The sequence below is a fragment of the Pseudophryne corroboree genome, chromosome 6, assembly GCF_028390025.1.
Source record: "Pseudophryne corroboree isolate aPseCor3 chromosome 6, aPseCor3.hap2, whole genome shotgun sequence".
NCBI lineage: Eukaryota > Metazoa > Chordata > Amphibia > Anura > Myobatrachidae > Pseudophryne > Pseudophryne corroboree.
In genome coordinates this window covers 772,852,837-772,870,737 of record NC_086449.1, presented here as the reverse complement: position 1 = coordinate 772,870,737, position 17,901 = coordinate 772,852,837, and the positions used below count along the sequence as shown (strand labels likewise).

At 41.6% G+C, this 17,901-nt stretch overlaps 1 protein-coding gene and 2 pseudogenes across 1 annotated transcript in view; 2 read left to right on the top strand and 1 right to left on the bottom strand.

Annotated features, from left to right (window-relative positions):
* The window catches only part of LOC134933447 (zona pellucida sperm-binding protein 4-like), a 103,335-nt gene extending 88,379 nt beyond the window's left edge, over positions 1–14,956 (top strand). The window contains exons 6-12 of the mRNA XM_063928662.1: positions 369–466; positions 535–662; positions 1,480–1,669; positions 1,756–1,906; positions 2,270–2,348; positions 2,426–2,527; positions 14,792–14,956. Coding sequence (XP_063784732.1) covers positions 369–466; positions 535–662; positions 1,480–1,669; positions 1,756–1,906; positions 2,270–2,348; positions 2,426–2,527; positions 14,792–14,937 — 894 coding nt within the window. The 3' untranslated portion in view covers positions 14,938–14,956. The remainder of the gene's footprint in view (positions 1–368; positions 467–534; positions 663–1,479; positions 1,670–1,755; positions 1,907–2,269; positions 2,349–2,425; positions 2,528–14,791) is intronic.
* Positions 4,742–4,860, bottom strand: LOC134937215 (5S ribosomal RNA; annotated as a pseudogene).
* LOC134936945 (5S ribosomal RNA) lies at positions 12,658–12,776 on the top strand (annotated as a pseudogene).
* Positions 14,957–17,901: the final 2,945 nt, after the last annotated feature.

Here is a 17,901-nt window from a genome sequence, read left to right as displayed (position 1 = left end):
TTTCAATCAAATTACTAAGGGGCAGATGTACTAAGCTGCTGAGAGAGTACCAGCCAGTCGGCTCCTAACTACCATGTTACAGGCTGTGTTTGAATAATGAGTTGGAAGCCGATTGGTTGGTACTCTCTCTCTGTGACCTCTCTTCAAGGCTTAGTACATCTGTCAAATGATCTGTAACTGCTGCATAATTCTAATGCAGGCTTCAATCCCAAACATTGATTTGACATAGGGTGTCTTTGTTATTTAATATCAAAGTAGCTTGACTAAGAATAGGCTGCTGGTCCTAAGGGACCTCTTGGTATATGGTCACTTGACTATCATGAGTAATGCATTATATAGGTTTCCTACAACTGGTCATCTTTTGCCAGGTATCGGATAACACTGTAGTGTATGAGAATACAGTTTATGCCACCAAGGACACAAGGACATGGCAAGGATCCTCCATCACAAGAGACAGTACATTTAGGTAAGACCTAAACTTAGCGTGTCTGTGGGTGCTGTATACAAAGCAAAGCTAACGTTGTATTGTACTAGGTTGACTGTCCGCTGCATCTACTCTCATACTGGGGTTGTCCCACTGCAAGTTGAGGTGCTCACCCTGCCCCCACCCCTTCCTGTGTCCACCTCAGGACCTCTCCTCCTGGAGCTGCAGATAGCAAAAGGTAATGACTGGTGTATTTGTCCTCCATACAGCTGAAGACACTGGCTTAACTGTAGAATTCAGTTGATAAAGGCAAACTGGTCTACAAGATACTAATCTTTCTAGACTAAGACATTGCTAACTGAAATGGGGAGCTCTAATCTACACTCCAGATCTGTGCAGTTAATGCTGTGTGCATTGGACTCCAGTGGGAGCTGGTAGTGCAGTGACAAAGGCTTGCAGAACCAATGTAATGGAGCAAAAAGTGAAAACCAACATGTTTCTCTGAAGCATAGCAACAGTGTTCTAGAACTGGGCAGTGGCTGTCCAAATGTCTTCTAAAGGAATGCAATACCTGGCAGACTGAATTCATTATGACGGTTTCCTGAAATCTGCCATTACAGTCCAGGTTCTAAATATATCCATGCCCAAGTCTAAATTGGGCCTGGCCAACCAGTTGCTTTCCAGCTGTTGTGAAACTACATGTCCCAGCATGCCCTACCTCAAAAGCTGGATTGCTACAAGCTGGCCAGGTCCAGATGGTTAAACCAAACTGACTGAGGAACTAATGAAGTCACCTGTGAGCAATGATGGATATTAACCTGGACTGCAATGGAATCTGAGGAAACTCTGCCCAATGATTAACAATATGCCAGTGGGTGACTGGGTAGGGCAGGCTATAGTAGCACACTAGTAAGTGTAGGTAGCCATGCAGAGTTTGAGTGGCTCTGGGGAGCAGAAAATGATGACTCAATGATGGCAGCATGCATCTATAGATCAGGAGAGGGAACTGACTAAGGTATGAATGCTGACATGGTAACTGGCTTCTCCTTTGGCAGACATGCAGTATACTTCATACTACGTGCAGACAGACTACCCTCTTGTCAAAGTGCTCAGAGATCCTGTCTACTTCGAGGTCAAAATACTACAAAGAACTGACCCAAACTTGTTCCTGATCTTAAATGACTGCTGGGCCACTCCTTCTGCAGACCCTACCCAACAAGTCCAATGGCCCATCCTTATGGATGGGTAAGGCTGGCATTCCATTCAGCTCCATGTCTGTTTGATAAAAAGGTAGAATTCCTCTATGCTCTTGAGTAATCTTTCCATTCCAGATGCCCTTTTACTGGGGACAACTACCTGACTCAGCTGGTTCCACTTGGCTCACCCACACAGAGGATTCAGTTTCCAACACACTACCAGCGCTTCATTGTCAGCACCTTCACCTTTGTGGATCAGAGTTCCCAGCTTGCTCTTGAAGGACTGGTAAAGTAACTTCTAAATGTATATTCTAATAACTTCATGAGGTGTGCCATGGGTCTTGGTATACTGTATCATGGTTACATCAAACAAGTCATTGGTGTTTAGTGGCCATTGAGCTATGACATAGTGGAACTCGTCTATTTTCTGACTTTCTGTATGTCTAAGCCTGTCTTGTATCCTTTAATAAGCACAGGCTTTGATCTGCCATGTCAACATCTTTGACTTCAGATACATGTAATATTGGGGGTGGCTTTTAACTGACCCTAAGTTGATGAGCTCCATATGTGACTCTGAAGAGAGCTGGTATAATGGAATAGCATCTATATTAAACTGCTACTGGTCTTTATTGACCTCTGTTCCACACAGGTATACTTCCACTGCAGTGCTTCTGTTTGTGTCCCTTCTGCTACTGAGTCCTGCACAACATCGTGTGGCAACAGGAAAAGTAAGGTCCCTGTGTGCAAGCATTTTCCATTTAAAAGAAGCACATCTAATGTTTGGTACTGTAACTTGTATTTGCAGAGCGAGCAATTGAGGAGCCAGAGCAGAAGGTCACGGTAAGCAAAGGTCCAGTTGACTTCATTGATGGTGACATTCCCTCAGATAGGAGGATTTCTGTTCAAGGTAACGGCTATCTCTCTTGTTGGCTTACTACCACAATTGACTGCAATGTTAAACTGTTTGTCAAAATTATAATGTGGGCAAATGACTCAAGTCAGAGTAGAGTACAGTCTCTTCATCCAGCCCTTGGTTAACTTGTGACTGAACATTGGATTCATAGTAGTAACCGTTCTGGCTTTATTGGAACATTTAAAATTAATGCCCAGATTTATCAAGCTTTGGAGAGTGATAAATACCTACCACTCTAACTCCTTTTTCAAACAGACTGTAACATGGCAGTTAAGAGTTGATTAGGACTTTATCACTGTGCTTTTAATACTCCAAGATTTGATAGATCTGGGTTTAAGTGTTCTATAGTATAAACCATTTAAGATGGATTTCATTGGTGCTGGGAATTAAGGGAACACTGCTCAGAGGGCTGTTGTGTTGCTAATCTACTATAACTTGTATACTCTTATACAGACATGTACAAAAAGAAGCTAGCAGCGCCACAGATGGTATCAAAGGTGTAAACAACAATATTAGGAAAAAGGTGTTCCGAAATAATTAACGAGGAATATATATGTTACCTGGAGGACACTCCCTATAGGCTATTAGGGCGTCAGCTTAAGAACCTCAAAAAACGTATAGGCACTGGTATATATGCCTAGAAATTACAAATTGGTGCAAGAGGATGAGGTGTTTGCAAGCGACCACAGGTGTCAAAATTAATAGTATAAAAACCAGGTGTTTCTATAAAAATATATAAAATTTTAATTTCAGAATACTACACACTAAAAACAAGAGGAGGGTGTTTCATAAAATATAAACAATTTTTCAAAAAAAATGCAGCCTAATCAATAAAATCTGGTATAAGAACAGCGGTGAAATTAAAAAATTTAAAACACATATACCAAGATTATTGAAAAGTACATAAAAACATGAAAAAAAATATGTACAAAGTTTGCAGGATAGAGGTAAAAAAATTGAGAGAGGTAGCTTAACTTCAGTATTGGAGGTATGATCAGAGTAGCACCCAACGCGTTTCGTCCCTCATGGACTTCATCAAGGGGTGGTGAGAGGCTAGAGACAGAACCTATTTATACCTCATGGCTATGGGAGGTATTAGCAGCATCACTTCCTGTTTGTAAATTGGTGGATAAATGACATGTAATCAAAATGCATGTGTGAGTACATAAACATGAGACTAGTATGATACAAGAGCCCACTGGTAGCTTTACGTGTCAAAACGATGCCTATTATAGCTAAAAATAACGTATGTAGCATAAAAACGAGTGAGTCCGTCAACTTCCGGTCCGGACTGTGTGGAACGTCATATCCGCCCCACTTCCGCCCCATTTCCGGCGGCATCAGATCCGTTGTGCGCATGCGCCGGCTGGGCACCGTGCGGTGGAGATCTCTGGTACGTGCTCACTTCTAAGGGCGGCGGCCATCTTTATGGTTATCAAAAACCGGATACAGAGTCCTGCTGTAGGTGTAGTTCTCTGGTCAATTGTCACTTTAGAGGGCGGCGGCCATCTTATTGGTTATCAAAAACCGGGATGTAGTCCTGCTGTGGGTAGGATCCAAGTACTGCGATCTAGATGCTCTAGTGCGCAGTGTAAAGGTTTTAGATATGTATGAACCTTTTGGAATGGTTTTGCATACTGATGGTGCGTCTCCCCGGGGTGGTACATAAAAAACGAGAAGGAAAAAAACGTAGATAAATGGATGGTAATAGCAGGCATAGATAAGTTATATGACAGGTGAATATGGCATTAAGAGGGATATGGATAAATTATAATTAGGGTGAATATATAGCGCCCATAAGGGGCATAATATGGAAACAAATATGCTAAAAAAGGGTTTATAATATATATATATATATATATATATATATATATATATATATATATATATGTGAAAACAATACAAAAAATATATATGTATAAATATATAGAAATAATATACACATATATAAAAAATAGTGTGTGTATATATATATATATATATATATAAAAAATATATATATAAAAAATTTAATATATTTAAAATCATATAGTAAGCGTGAGCAGGGATGGGAAGGAAATGGATGGGAATAGATGATAAACCTGCTAGGAGCGGAATCAGCAAGTATTAATAAGGTACTACGTTGCGAAAAAGTGCCAGAGTGATGTGGGCAAGACGTCATCCATGAACTTTCGAGGTGTCCTAAGGATATTCCCATTTTCGCCTTCAGGTTTACAACACCCGGTCTCCCAAGGGGGTTTCCCATCCTTGTACTGACCGGGCCCAACCTTGCTTAGCTTCCAAGATCGGACGGTGTTGGGCGTCCCCAAGGAGGTATGGTTGTAATGTATAGGGCTGGGTTGGAGAAAAGGTCTCTCAAAAGCAATGGACGACATAATAAATTCACAATTGGCATGGAGGATGTAGTATAGGAAAAGCAAAGAGGAGATACATAAGCTCCTACATGAGGGAGTGCGAGTTACAGCGTATATGTGCCATGAGAGCTTGGTGAAGTTTTCACTTTATACATCACGTTCCAGGTATTCTCTGGGAGTCTCCCATCCAGGTACTGGCCAGGACGCGAGTGTTTAAGATGGGCCCAATAGGGTGAGCAGTGCAGTATCGTGTCGGAAAAAAGGGGGGGGGGGATTTCTGTTGAGAGGCTGGAGTGGAACTTAAGGAACAAAAAAGGGACAAAAAGAAGAACAGGATATCTTACATCACAGGAACGGTGCTATTTCGTACCCCTCATTGAAGCCATCCGGATGGAGTGTATTCAGTTCGTATATCCAAAACATCTCCCTCCTGGAAAGGAGATTCGAAAGGTCACCTCCTCTGTCTCCCAGAGCTACCAGTTCAATCCCTTTATACGTTAGTGCCTCTGGATCCGAGTTATGGCAAAGGTTGAAGTGTTTGGATACTGCATGGGTGAGGACTTTGTTCTTGATATTCCTGACGTGTTCCTGGATGCGTAGTTTAAGGGGTCTCTTGGTTTTCCCGATGTATTTTATTTTACAGGAGCACTCCAGAAGGTAGATTACCGATGGAGTATTACAATTGATGAATTGTTTAATACGATATTCCTTATTTGTCTTGCCATTGTGGAATGATTTCCTGTTCGGATTGAGGTACCTGCAAATGTTGCATCGACCACATTTGAAGCTTCCTACACATTTCGGCATCATGCTTGCGACTTCTGTATTCCTCAGCATACTTGGGGCTATTAGGTCCTTTAAACTCCTGGATTTGCGAAAAACCATCTTAGGCTCTTTCGTGAGGTAGTCTTTAAGTATAGGGTCCATGAGTAAGATGTTCCAGTGCTTCTTGAGGACCTCCTTAATAAGGTTCTCATGTCTGCTATACGTGGTGATAAACTTGACTGTTTCCTCCTTGATGTCCTTAGGTTTGTACTTAAGAAGGTCCCTCCTTTCTAAAACTTTAGTCTTGACGGTAGCATCTTCTAGGAGTCGGGACGGGTACCCCTTTTCCTTAAACCTTCCTTTGTATACTTCCAGTTGTTGATCTCTGTCCTCCGACTTCTTGCAATTCCGTGCTATCCTACTAAATTGGGAGAGGGGGATGTTGTCCTTCCATTGTTGCCGGTGATTGCTTCTATAGTGAACATAGCTATTCATATCCACCTTCTTAATGTAATTGCTTGTGATGATTTCCTCTCCTGAGTGTGTTAGGACAAGATCCAGGAATTCGATCCGTTCTGTATTCTCATTGGCCGTAAACTTGAGGTTCATGGCGTTGTCCGAAATGTAAGTTAAAAATTCTTTAAAACTCGACTGATCTCCCTCCCAAATAATTAGAATATCATCTATATAACGTTTGTAAAAGATGATATTCTGTTGGTATGGGTGGTTGATAAAAATGTATTCGTTCTCCCATTGTCCCATGAACAGGTTGGCAAAGCTAGGTGCGAAGATAGTGCCCATGGCTGTTCCACATGTTTGAAGATAAAACCCATCTAAAAATGTAAAATAATTATGTTTAAGTATAAAATTCATGAGCTCACATAAAAAAAGTCTATGATCTTCTGTAATCTGAGGGTCCGAAATTAGAAAATTGTTGCATGCCATGACGCCCTTTTCATGCTCTATGCAGGTGTATAGAGATTGCACATCAATTGTGGCCCACCTGTAGGTATCCTTCCATTGTAGTGGTTCCAAAAGGTTCAGGACAGATGTAGTATCTTTAAGAAAAGCCGGCAGTTTCATAACATATTTCCTCAGAAATATGTCAACATATTCTGACAGATGTGAAGTCAGAGAGTCAATACCTGCCACTATTGGCCTACCAGGGGGGTTGTCCAAAGATTTGTGCACTTTTGGGAGGAAGTAAAATATGGGGGTGGTGGGGTTGGAATTTAGGAGATACTGGAATTCATCCTTCGTCAGTACCTCTTTTCTGAAGGCCTTCAAAAGCATAAGTCTCAGTTCTTCTACGAATGGTTCCTTAGGGTCACTTGGTAATGGGACATAAGAAGACCGGTCACCCAGTAGTCTGAGTGCTTCTGTAACATAGGCTTCTCTGTCCATGATAACCAACCCCCCCCCCTTTATCAGCCGGTTTTATAACAATGTTTTTATTTTCTTGTAGGTGTTTGATGGCTTCCGTCTCCCTATTTGAGAGGTTCTTCTCCTTTATAGATGAAATGTTCGTATCCAGTAGATCCTTCTTAACTAGCTCATAGAAAAGGCCCACATTATGACCCTTTGATTCTAAAGGGTAAAATTTGGAAGTGGGTTTCAAGCCCGATTTCGATTGTTCATAGTTCTGTATTACCGCATCCTCTTTTTTTTTTAAAAGTGACGTTTTAGAGTGATTTTCCTTATGAATTTGTTCAAATCAATGAAGACATCAAACTTATTCATACCCTTCGTAGGTGCAAAGGAAAGGCCTTTGTTGAGAAGTGTAGTCTCATGGTTCGTCAATGTGTGGCTGGAAAGGTTAAAAATGCCTTTTGGTGTAGCGGGTTCTAGACGAGATTTCGTCTTTTGTATAGTCTTTTCCCTCCTGCCCCCACGGCATCCTCTTCGTCTTCGAATCTTCTTTTGCGAGGTGAAGTGTTTTTCATTCTTACGGGTGTCTTCGTTGTATTTCGGAGGTGGTGGTTCGTACCTGGTGATAAAAAAGGCTCCTCAGAAGTGGAGTCTATTCTCTGTAACGCTGTAAATTTATTGGTTGTTTTGAAGTTGTGAAAGTCCTGAGTCTCTTTAGTAGTGAGTCTAGGGCCTCTGGGTTTGCTAGGGACAGTTTTCCAATACTCCCTTCTTGTTTTGGGAGCTGGCTGTCCCCCTCCAGGGAAACGACTCCAATTTTTTACCATATTATTTTCATAGTCGTGTCTGTCTCTAGCGAATTTCCTTTCTTTATTTCTGATTACCTCATCTTCTATACGTTCCAGCTTTTTATTCAAAACCTTCTCATTAATCCTGAAGTCCTCCTTGTCTTTATGTACTTCCATTTTATCCTCAGCCTCTTTTATTTCAACTTCTAGGTCTGAGATAATACGTTTTTTCTCTGTAGTGACAATTGACCAGAGAACTACACCTACAGCAGGACTGTATCCGGTTTTTGATAACCATAAAGATGGCCGCCGCCCTTAGAAGTGAGCACGTACCAGAGATCTCCACCGCACGGTGCCCAGCCGGCGCATGCGCACAACGGATCTGATGCCGCCGGAAATGGGGCGGAAGTGGGGCGGATATGACGTTCCACACAGTCCGGACCGGAAGTTGACGGACTCACTCGTTTTTATGCTACATACGTTATTTTTAGCTATAATAGGCATCGTTTTGACACGTAAAGCTACCAGTGGGCTCTTGTATCATACTAGTCTCATGTTTATGTACTCACACATGCATTTTGATTACATGTCATTTATCCACCAATTTACAAACAGGAAGTGATGCTGCTAATACCTCCCATAGCCATGAGGTATAAATAGGTTCTGTCTCTAGCCTCTCACCACCCCTTGATGAAGTCCATGAGGGACGAAACGCGTTGGTTGCTACTCTGATCATACCTCCAATACTGAAGTTAAGCTACCTCTCTCATAATTTTTTTACTCTTTTTTTACCTCTATCCTGCAAACTTTGTACATATTTTTTTTCATGTTTTTATGTACTTTTCAATAATCTTGGTATATGTGTTTTAAATTTTTTAATTTCACCGCTGTTATTCTTATACCAGATTTTATTGATTAGGCTGCATTTTTTTTGAAAAATTGTTTATATTTTATGAAACACCCTCCTCTTGTTTTTAGTGTGTAGTATTCTGAAATTAAAATTTTATATATTTTTATAGAAACACCTGGTTTTTATACTATTAATTTTGACACCTGTGGTCGCTTGCAAACACCTCATCCTCTTGCACCAATTTGTAATTTCTAGGCATATATACCAGTGCCTATACGTTTTTTGAGGTTCTTAAGCTGACGCCCTAATAGCCTATAGGGAGTGTCCTCCAGGTAACATATATATTCCTCGTTAATTATTTCGGAACACCTTTTTCCTAATATTGTTGTTTACACCTTTGATACTATCTGTGGCGCTGCTAGCTTCTTTTTGTACACATCTTTGTTTTTGGTATTATTGCTTCCAGCTGCCTGGAGTGAAACAGTATCGAACACAGTATGTTTGGAATAAATGAACGCACTAATAAAAGGAGTAATGTGTGCCAAAAGATTTTCAATGAGACTACTATCCCCGAAACTGAACCCCCCCAATAACGACTTGGATGACATGTTTTGGAATATTGAGAGATTGTTAACCAAGGAAGTTAAAGCATGGTGGGATATCAGGGGCCTAGAACATTACGTCAGTGTCAACAGGGTCCCGAGGGGCTTAAGGATTACAAAACAGCCCACCTTTGGAAAAGAGAACCAAGATTTCATACAAGAATGGGATAAAACCCTGCATAACTGCTCAATTAATCTCATGAAACTACTCATTACAGAGAAAAAACGTATTATCTCAGACCTAGAAGTTGAAATAAAAGAGGCTGAGGATAAAATGGAAGTACATAAAGACAAGGAGGACTTCAGGATTAATGAGAAGGTTTTGAATAAAAAGCTGGAACGTATAGAAGATGAGGTAATCAGAAATAAAGAAAGGAAATTCGCTAGAGACAGACACGACTATGAAAATAATATGGTAAAAAATTGGAGTCGTTTCCCTGGAGGGGGACAGCCAGCTCCCAAAACAAGAAGGGAGTATTGGAAAACTGTCCCTAGCAAACCCAGAGGCCCTAGACTCACTACTAAAGAGACTCAGGACTTTCACAACTTCAAAACAACCAATAAATTTACAGCGTTACAGAGAATAGACTCCACTTCTGAGGAGCCTTTTTTATCACCAGGTACGAACCACCACCTCCGAAATACAACGAAGACACCCGTAAGAATGAAAAACACTTCACCTCGCAAAAGAAGATTCGAAGACGAAGAGGATGCCGTGGGGGCAGGAGGGAAAAGACTATACAAAAGACGAAATCTCGTCTAGAACCCGCTACACCAAAAGGCATTTTTAACCTTTCCAGCCACACATTGACGAACCATGAGACTACACTTCTCAACAAAGGCCTTTCCTTTGCACCTACGAAGGGTATGAATAAGTTTGATGTCTTCATTGATTTGAACAAATTCATAAGGAAAATCACTCTTAAACGTCACTTTTTAAAAAAAAAGGATGCGGTAATACAGAACTATGAACAATCGAAATCGGGCTTGAAACCCACTTCCAAATTTTACCCTTTAGAATCAAAGGGTCATAATGTGGGCCTTTTCTATGAGCTAGTTAAGAAGGATCTACTGGATACGAACATTTCATCTATAAAGGAGAAGAACCTCTCAAATAGGGAGACGGAAGCCATCAAACACCTACAAGAAAATAAAAACATTGTTATAAAACCGGCTGATAAAGTGGGGGGGTTGGTTATCATGGACAGAGAAGCCTATGTTACAGAAGCACTCAGACTACTGGGTGACCGGTCTTCTTATGTCCCATTACCAAGTGACCCTAAGGAACCATTCGTAGAAGAACTGAGACTTATGCTTTTGAAGGCCTTCAGAAAAGAGGTACTGACGAAGGATGAATTCCAGTATCTCCTAAATTCCAACCCCACCACCCCCATATTTTACTTCCTCCCAAAAGTGCACAAATCTTTGGACAACCCCCCTGGTAGGCCAATAGTGGCAGGTATTGACTCTCTGACTTCACATCTGTCAGAATATGTTGACATATTTCTGAGGAAATATGTTATGAAACTGCCGGCTTTTCTTAAAGATACTACATCTGTCCTGAACCTTTTGGAACCACTACAATGGAAGGATACCTACAGGTGGGCCACAATTGATGTGCAATCTCTATACACCTGCATAGAGCATGAAAAGGGCGTCATGGCATGCAACAATTTTCTAATTTCGGACCCTCAGATTACAGAAGATCATAGACTTTTTTTATGTGAGCTCATGAATTTTATACTTAAACATAATTATTTTACATTTTTAGATGGGTTTTATCTTCAAACATGTGGAACAGCCATGGGCACTATCTTCGCACCTAGCTTTGCCAACCTGTTCATGGGACAATGGGAGAACGAATACATTTTTATCAACCACCCATACCAACAGAATATCATCTTTTACAAACGTTATATAGATGATATTCTAATTATTTGGGAGGGAGATCAGTCGAGTTTTAAAGAATTTTTAACTTACATTTCGGACAACGCCATGAACCTCAAGTTTACGGCCAATGAGAATACAGAACGGATCGAATTCCTGGATCTTGTCCTAACACACTCAGGAGAGGAAATCATCACAAGCAATTACATTAAGAAGGTGGATATGAATAGCTATGTTCACTATAGAAGCAATCACCGGCAACAATGGAAGGACAACATCCCCCTCTCCCAATTTAGTAGGATAGCACGGAATTGCAAGAAGTCGGAGGACAGAGATCAACAACTGGAAGTATACAAAGGAAGGTTTAAGGAAAAGGGGTACCCGTCCCGACTCCTAGAAGATGCTACCGTCAAGACTAAAGTTTTAGAAAGGAGGGACCTTCTTAAGTACAAACCTAAGGACATCAAGGAGGAAACAGTCAAGTTTATCACCACGTATAGCAGACATGAGAACCTTATTAAGGAGGTCCTCAAGAAGCACTGGAACATCTTACTCATGGACCCTATACTTAAAGACTACCTCACGAAAGAGCCTAAGATGGTTTTTCGCAAATCCAGGAGTTTAAAGGACCTAATAGCCCCAAGTATGCTGAGGAATACAGAAGTCGCAAGCATGATGCCGAAATGTGTAGGAAGCTTCAAATGTGGTCGATGCAACATTTGCAGGTACCTCAATCCGAACAGGAAATCATTCCACAATGGCAAGACAAATAAGGAATATCGTATTAAACAATTCATCAATTGTAATACTCCATCGGTAATCTACCTTCTGGAGTGCTCCTGTAAAATAAAATACATCGGGAAAACCAAGAGACCCCTTAAACTACGCATCCAGGAACACGTCAGGAATATCAAGAACAAAGTCCTCACCCATGCAGTATCCAAACACTTCAACCTTTGCCATAACTCGGATCCAGAGGCACTAACGTATAAAGGGATTGAACTGGTAGCTCTGGGAGACAGAGGAGGTGACCTTTCGAATCTCCTTTCCAGGAGGGAGATGTTTTGGATATACGAACTGAATACACTCCATCCGGATGGCTTCAATGAGGGGTACGAAATAGCACCGTTCCTGTGATGTAAGATATCCTGTTCTTCTTTTTGTCCCTTTTTTGTTCCTTAAGTTCCACTCCAGCCTCTCAACAGAAATCCCCCCCCCCCCTTTTTTCCGACACGATACTGCACTGCTCACCCTATTGGGCCCATCTTAAACACTCGCGTCCTGGCCAGTACCTGGATGGGAGACTCCCAGAGAATACCTGGAATGTGATGTATAAAGTGAAAACTTCACCAAGCTCTCATGGCACATATACGCTGTAACTCGCACTCCCTCATGTAGGAGCTTATGTATCTCCTCTTTGCTTTTCCTATACTACATCCTCCATGCCAATTGTGAATTTATTATGTCGTCCATTGCTTTTGAGAGACCTTTTCTCCAACCCAGCCCTATACATTACAACCATACCTCCTTGGGGACGCCCAACACCGTCCGATCTTGGAAGCTAAGCAAGGTTGGGCCCGGTCAGTACAAGGATGGGAGACCTCCTTGGGAGACCGGGTGTTGTAAACCTGAAGGCGAAAATGGGAATATCCTTAGGACACCTCGAAAGTTCATGGATGACGTCTTGCCCACATCACTCTGGCACTTTTTTGCAACGTAGTACCTTATTAATACTTGCTGATTCCGCTCCTAGCAGGTTTATCATCTATTCCCATCCATTTCCTTCCCATCCCTGCTCACGCTTACTATATGATTTTAAATATATTACATTTTTTATATATATATATATATATATATATATATATATATATATATATACTATTTTTTATATATGTGTATATTATTTCTATATATTTATACATATATATTTTTTGTATTGTTTTCGCATATATATATTATAAACCCTTTTTTAGCATATTTGTTTCCATATTATGCCCCTTATGGGCGCTATATATTCACCCTAATTATCATTTATCCATATCCCTCTTAATGCCATATTCACCTGTCATATAACTTATCTATGCCTGCTATTACCATCCGTTTATCTACGTTTTTTTCCTTCTCGTTTTTTATGTACCACCCCGGGGAGACGCACCATCAGTATGCAAAACCATTCCAAAAGGTTCATACATATCTAAAACCTTTACACTGCGCACTAGAGCATCTAGATCGCAGTACTTGGATCCTACCCACAGCAGGACTACATCCCGGTTTTTGATAACCAATAAGATGGCCGCCGCCCTCTAAAGTGACAATTGACCAGAGAACTACACCTACAGCAGGACTCTGTATCCGGTTTTTGATAACCATAAAGATGGCCGCCGCCCTTAGAAGTGAGCACGTACCAGAGATCTCCACCGCACGGTGCCCAGCCGGCGCATGCGCACAACGGATCTGATGCCGCCGGAAATGGGGCGGAAGTGGGGCGGATATGACGTTCCACACAGTCCGGACCGGAAGTTGACGGACTCACTCGTTTTTATGCTACATACGTTATTTTTAGCTATAATAGGCATCGTTTTGACACGTGAAGCTACCAGTGGGCTCTTGTATCATACTAGTCTCATGTTTATGTACTCACACATGCATTTTGATTACATGTCATTTATCCACCAATTTACAAACAGGAAGTGATGCTGCTAATACCTCCCATAGCCATGAGGTATAAATAGGTTCTGTCTCTAGCCTCTCACCACCCCTTGATGAAGTCCATGAGGGACGAAACGCGTTGGGTGCTACTCTGATCATACCTCCAATACTGAAGTTAAGCTACCTCTCTCATAATTTTTTTACTCTTTTTTTACCTCTATCCTGCAAACTTTGTACATATTTTTTTCATGTTTTTATGTACTTTTCAATAATCTTGGTATATGTGTTTTAAATTTTTTAATTTCACCGCTGTTATTCTTATACCATATTTTATTGATTAGGCTGCATTTTTTTTTGAAAAATTGTTTATATTTTATGAAACACCCTCCTCTTGTTTTTAGTGTGTAGTATTCTGAAATTAAAATTTTATATATTTTTATAGAAACACCTGGTTTTTATACTATTAATTTTGACACCTGTGGTCGCTTGCAAACACCTCATCCTCTTGCACCAATCTTATACAGACATGTTTGGCTTCTGCCTGGTAATTTATCCACTCCTAGTAAGCTAGAGCAGGGTGTTAGTAGAACCTTGGTCTACCGTGGCAGCAGAACATTGTAAAGCATAATTTGTAGAAGGTATTTCTCAAATTCTAAAGAGTGGATAAGTTGCCCATAGCAACTAGGTGCTGTCTGCTATGGGCAACTCTCTCTGCCATTCTGATGAGGATGTCTCACCCAAACATGCAATCTCTGTACTCTGAGGTGTAACTTGTCCTTCGAGCAGGCAAAATGGGTCTAATGCCCTGATGGACAGACTAGAAGGCTCAGTGTCTATCTAGTGACAAACCTACTTGCCAAGCCTGGAGATCTGCACTCCATCCAATCTCATTACCATGTTCATGTGTGATAAAATCCTGTCCTGTGGCCAAGAAACTACACTAGGCTACATGACTGCTTAGTTGTTGGGTTTTGACTTTATTTTCCTGTTCTCAGGAACCTCTGATACTAACTCATCTCCTTTGATGTGGCTGAGGGGAGCTGCAGCTGGAGGAGGCGTCTTGGTGGTGACTGTTGCAGTACTAGGTGTCTGGTGGCATCGCAGGAGTCGGAGACCCACCATGCACACTGTAAAAATGTGAATAAAGTGCCAATCCCTGACTTGCTGTTTTGTCATTTGTTGGATATTAGTTCTTTACTGATGTTCAGGCTACATGCATGGGTTCTAAATACACAGCATCTCTAATGGGTACACTGCTTTCTTGAACATTTGGAAATTACACTAATCTTCACAGTTCCCCCCAATGGGTTGGGAAAACAATGTTTGAGCATCTAGAGTAGCCATGATATCATGTAAAACCACTGTACATACTAGTGTACTTGAGAGGTGTCACACTGGGGTTAGGGGATTATGAATCATATGTACACAAAGTCAGTGCCACTTCCACAATTTGTCTAGGAGAGCGTAAATCGGTGTGGGCAAGTCTACACGTAATATCCAATAATTCAATTGGACAGTGTCTAATGTACCTGTTCGGTTGCACAGTATCTTGTAGAACACAAGTTCTGAAACTTGGTCCACAGGAACCCCAACGGTTGACATTTTCCAGGTATCCTCACAGAACTTCACCTGTTGTGCTCTTAAAATCAGTGAGTAATGGTTACACCTGTGTACATGCTAGGGGACCTATAATGTGGTGTAACTACTGACTAGATAGGAACACTTGATCGGAGTCTTGCTATAATGAAGATTGGCACCTAATAACAGACTATGCCACAACAGCTGACTGTTAAACAGCTGCATCCACCATTATACCAGTGTGTATGCTGCTCCATCTCTGCACACTGCCTGCATTAACCTCCGAGATCTTGGCTGCGTCGGCCACTTACTACTATATGTGCAATAACAGAGTACTTTGTGTCACCCAGTTAATTAACCTGCAGGATGGGCTGACCTCAAATGCCCACTGCTGCTACCTAGCAGAACCAGTGGTGTTGCTTTTTGTGTTAAAAAAGCTAACTATAATGGACACATTGTGTCCATCTGCAGGTGAGTTGTACCAGGGCCTTGGATGTGTATGAGTGATGCAGCAACAGCACAGCTGATATAGGTGGTCACTATTATGACATCACAGCATGACCCTCACCACAGGGCCGGATTAAGACTTGGGGGGCCTGGGGCACTAAGGACAGAGGGGCCCAGGTGGAGGGGGGGGGGTATATATAAGGTTGTGCATACCTCTCAACATGACCCATTCCAGGAGGGATAAAATGTTCTCTACCTGGACTTACCTTTTAATATATGATTGGCATCACGTGTTGAACTATTTAATTGATAAAAACAGAAATGATTGCAATTATAAGTTAAGAGGGTAGTTCAGGTAGAGAGCATTTTGTCCCTCTCGGAATGAGTCATGTTGGGAGGTATGGATTGTGTATATTAAATATATACCAATGGTGTATATTAGATTTAAACTAATAGTTTAATAAGGGCTGGGTACTGTTTATATCTCCACCTAATAGAGACAACTATTTTATGTTTTCCTACAGTGAAACAAAGACAACTTAAGCTTAAATACACATAGAAAAATTTTTCTATAATTTATCTTGCAATAATGCAATAGCAGCAGCCTCTGTACTACTAACACACTGGGACAAGACTCAGGAGGATGCTCTGTGTGTGTCTCTCTAGACCCAAATGCTTTCGTTAGATAACCGGTTACACAGGACCCTGACACCCAGGCGGGAGGAGAAGCTGGAATCCCTGGGTCACTTACAGCTCTCTCCCCTCTGCTATCTCTCCTCTGGCCAGGAAGCTCCATCGATATCTCTTGAAACCTGATACTACGGAGTCTATGCCTGCAAAGCATACTGTCATGCTCACATTCTGGCAGCCTGGTTCTGCTGCTGCACAAGAGGGAGAGCTAGTAATGTCAGTATGCTCTGGCTGGGGGGCCCCTTGACAGAGGGGGGCCCGGGGTACAGTATGCCCTGCATCCCCCCCTTAATCTGGCTATGCCTCACCAGACAAGCCAGGACTAGATATTTCAGGTTTGAGGCCCATTATGACACAGCAGCCACTGATGTCATCCTTTGCATGACTGACCTAAGGGAAATGTGACTGTCTTAGTTTAAAATGAGGAGTAAAACCACATCAGAACCTTTTTAGGGCAGGATTTCCCTATTAATATTTCTCAGTTAATGTATGGAACCAATTATCACTGAACAGGTAGTTGTAGTCTACCAATGATCATTTTAAGGCTAAAACACTGTTTCTGGCACCACAGTTAATTTATAACTCATTGGGCACTAAGCAAAACCAATTTGCCCCCCCCCCCCCCACCCACACAATCATAACACTAACCCCCCCCCCCACTGCAGGCACGTAAGATGACCTGTGGTACTGTGCAATAGTCAGTGCACATTGTCCAGTGTGTACAATGTGGTCTAGTGTGTTCCTAGCTTAAAGGGGGGTTACACACAGAGATCCATGCTGAAAATGTGTGTATCCCCCCCCCCCCCCCCCAGTGATAACGATGTGCAGCCCCGTGCGTTGCTAGATTGGCCTGCATGCAGGCCAATCTAGCACATTTGATAAAGCTAAATATTTATCGTATATAATACCCTTTATGAGGTCTAAGAACACTGTACGCTATTTATGTATGAAGTACCGTAAGGGTACGCTAGTTGCGTAACAATCGCTTTGCCGTGATCGAGACGCTCAAGCGTCACGTTCACTCACGGCCAAGAGATCACAGGCAGGCACGTTGTTGGCTGTTAACTAACGTAATGATTCGCTATAGCGTAGCGAACGCTCGGGACCACGAGGAGATCACCAGCGGCGCTGACGCTCACTATATTAAACCTTTGTATCTAAACCATAAACAGTGTATTGTGCAGTAAAACCTTAGTGTAATGTTAGAGAGTAAATGCAACACAGTATAACCTTATTACCTTAAAAGCTGTTTGAGCGTCACCGACGCTCTGAGAATACTTAATACTATAAGAAACACACAGATACCGTACTCAGGGTCCAACGCCTAAAATATATATTATGAATGCTATACTTGCAAAAGAGTTAAACACAATACAAGTCATACACTACA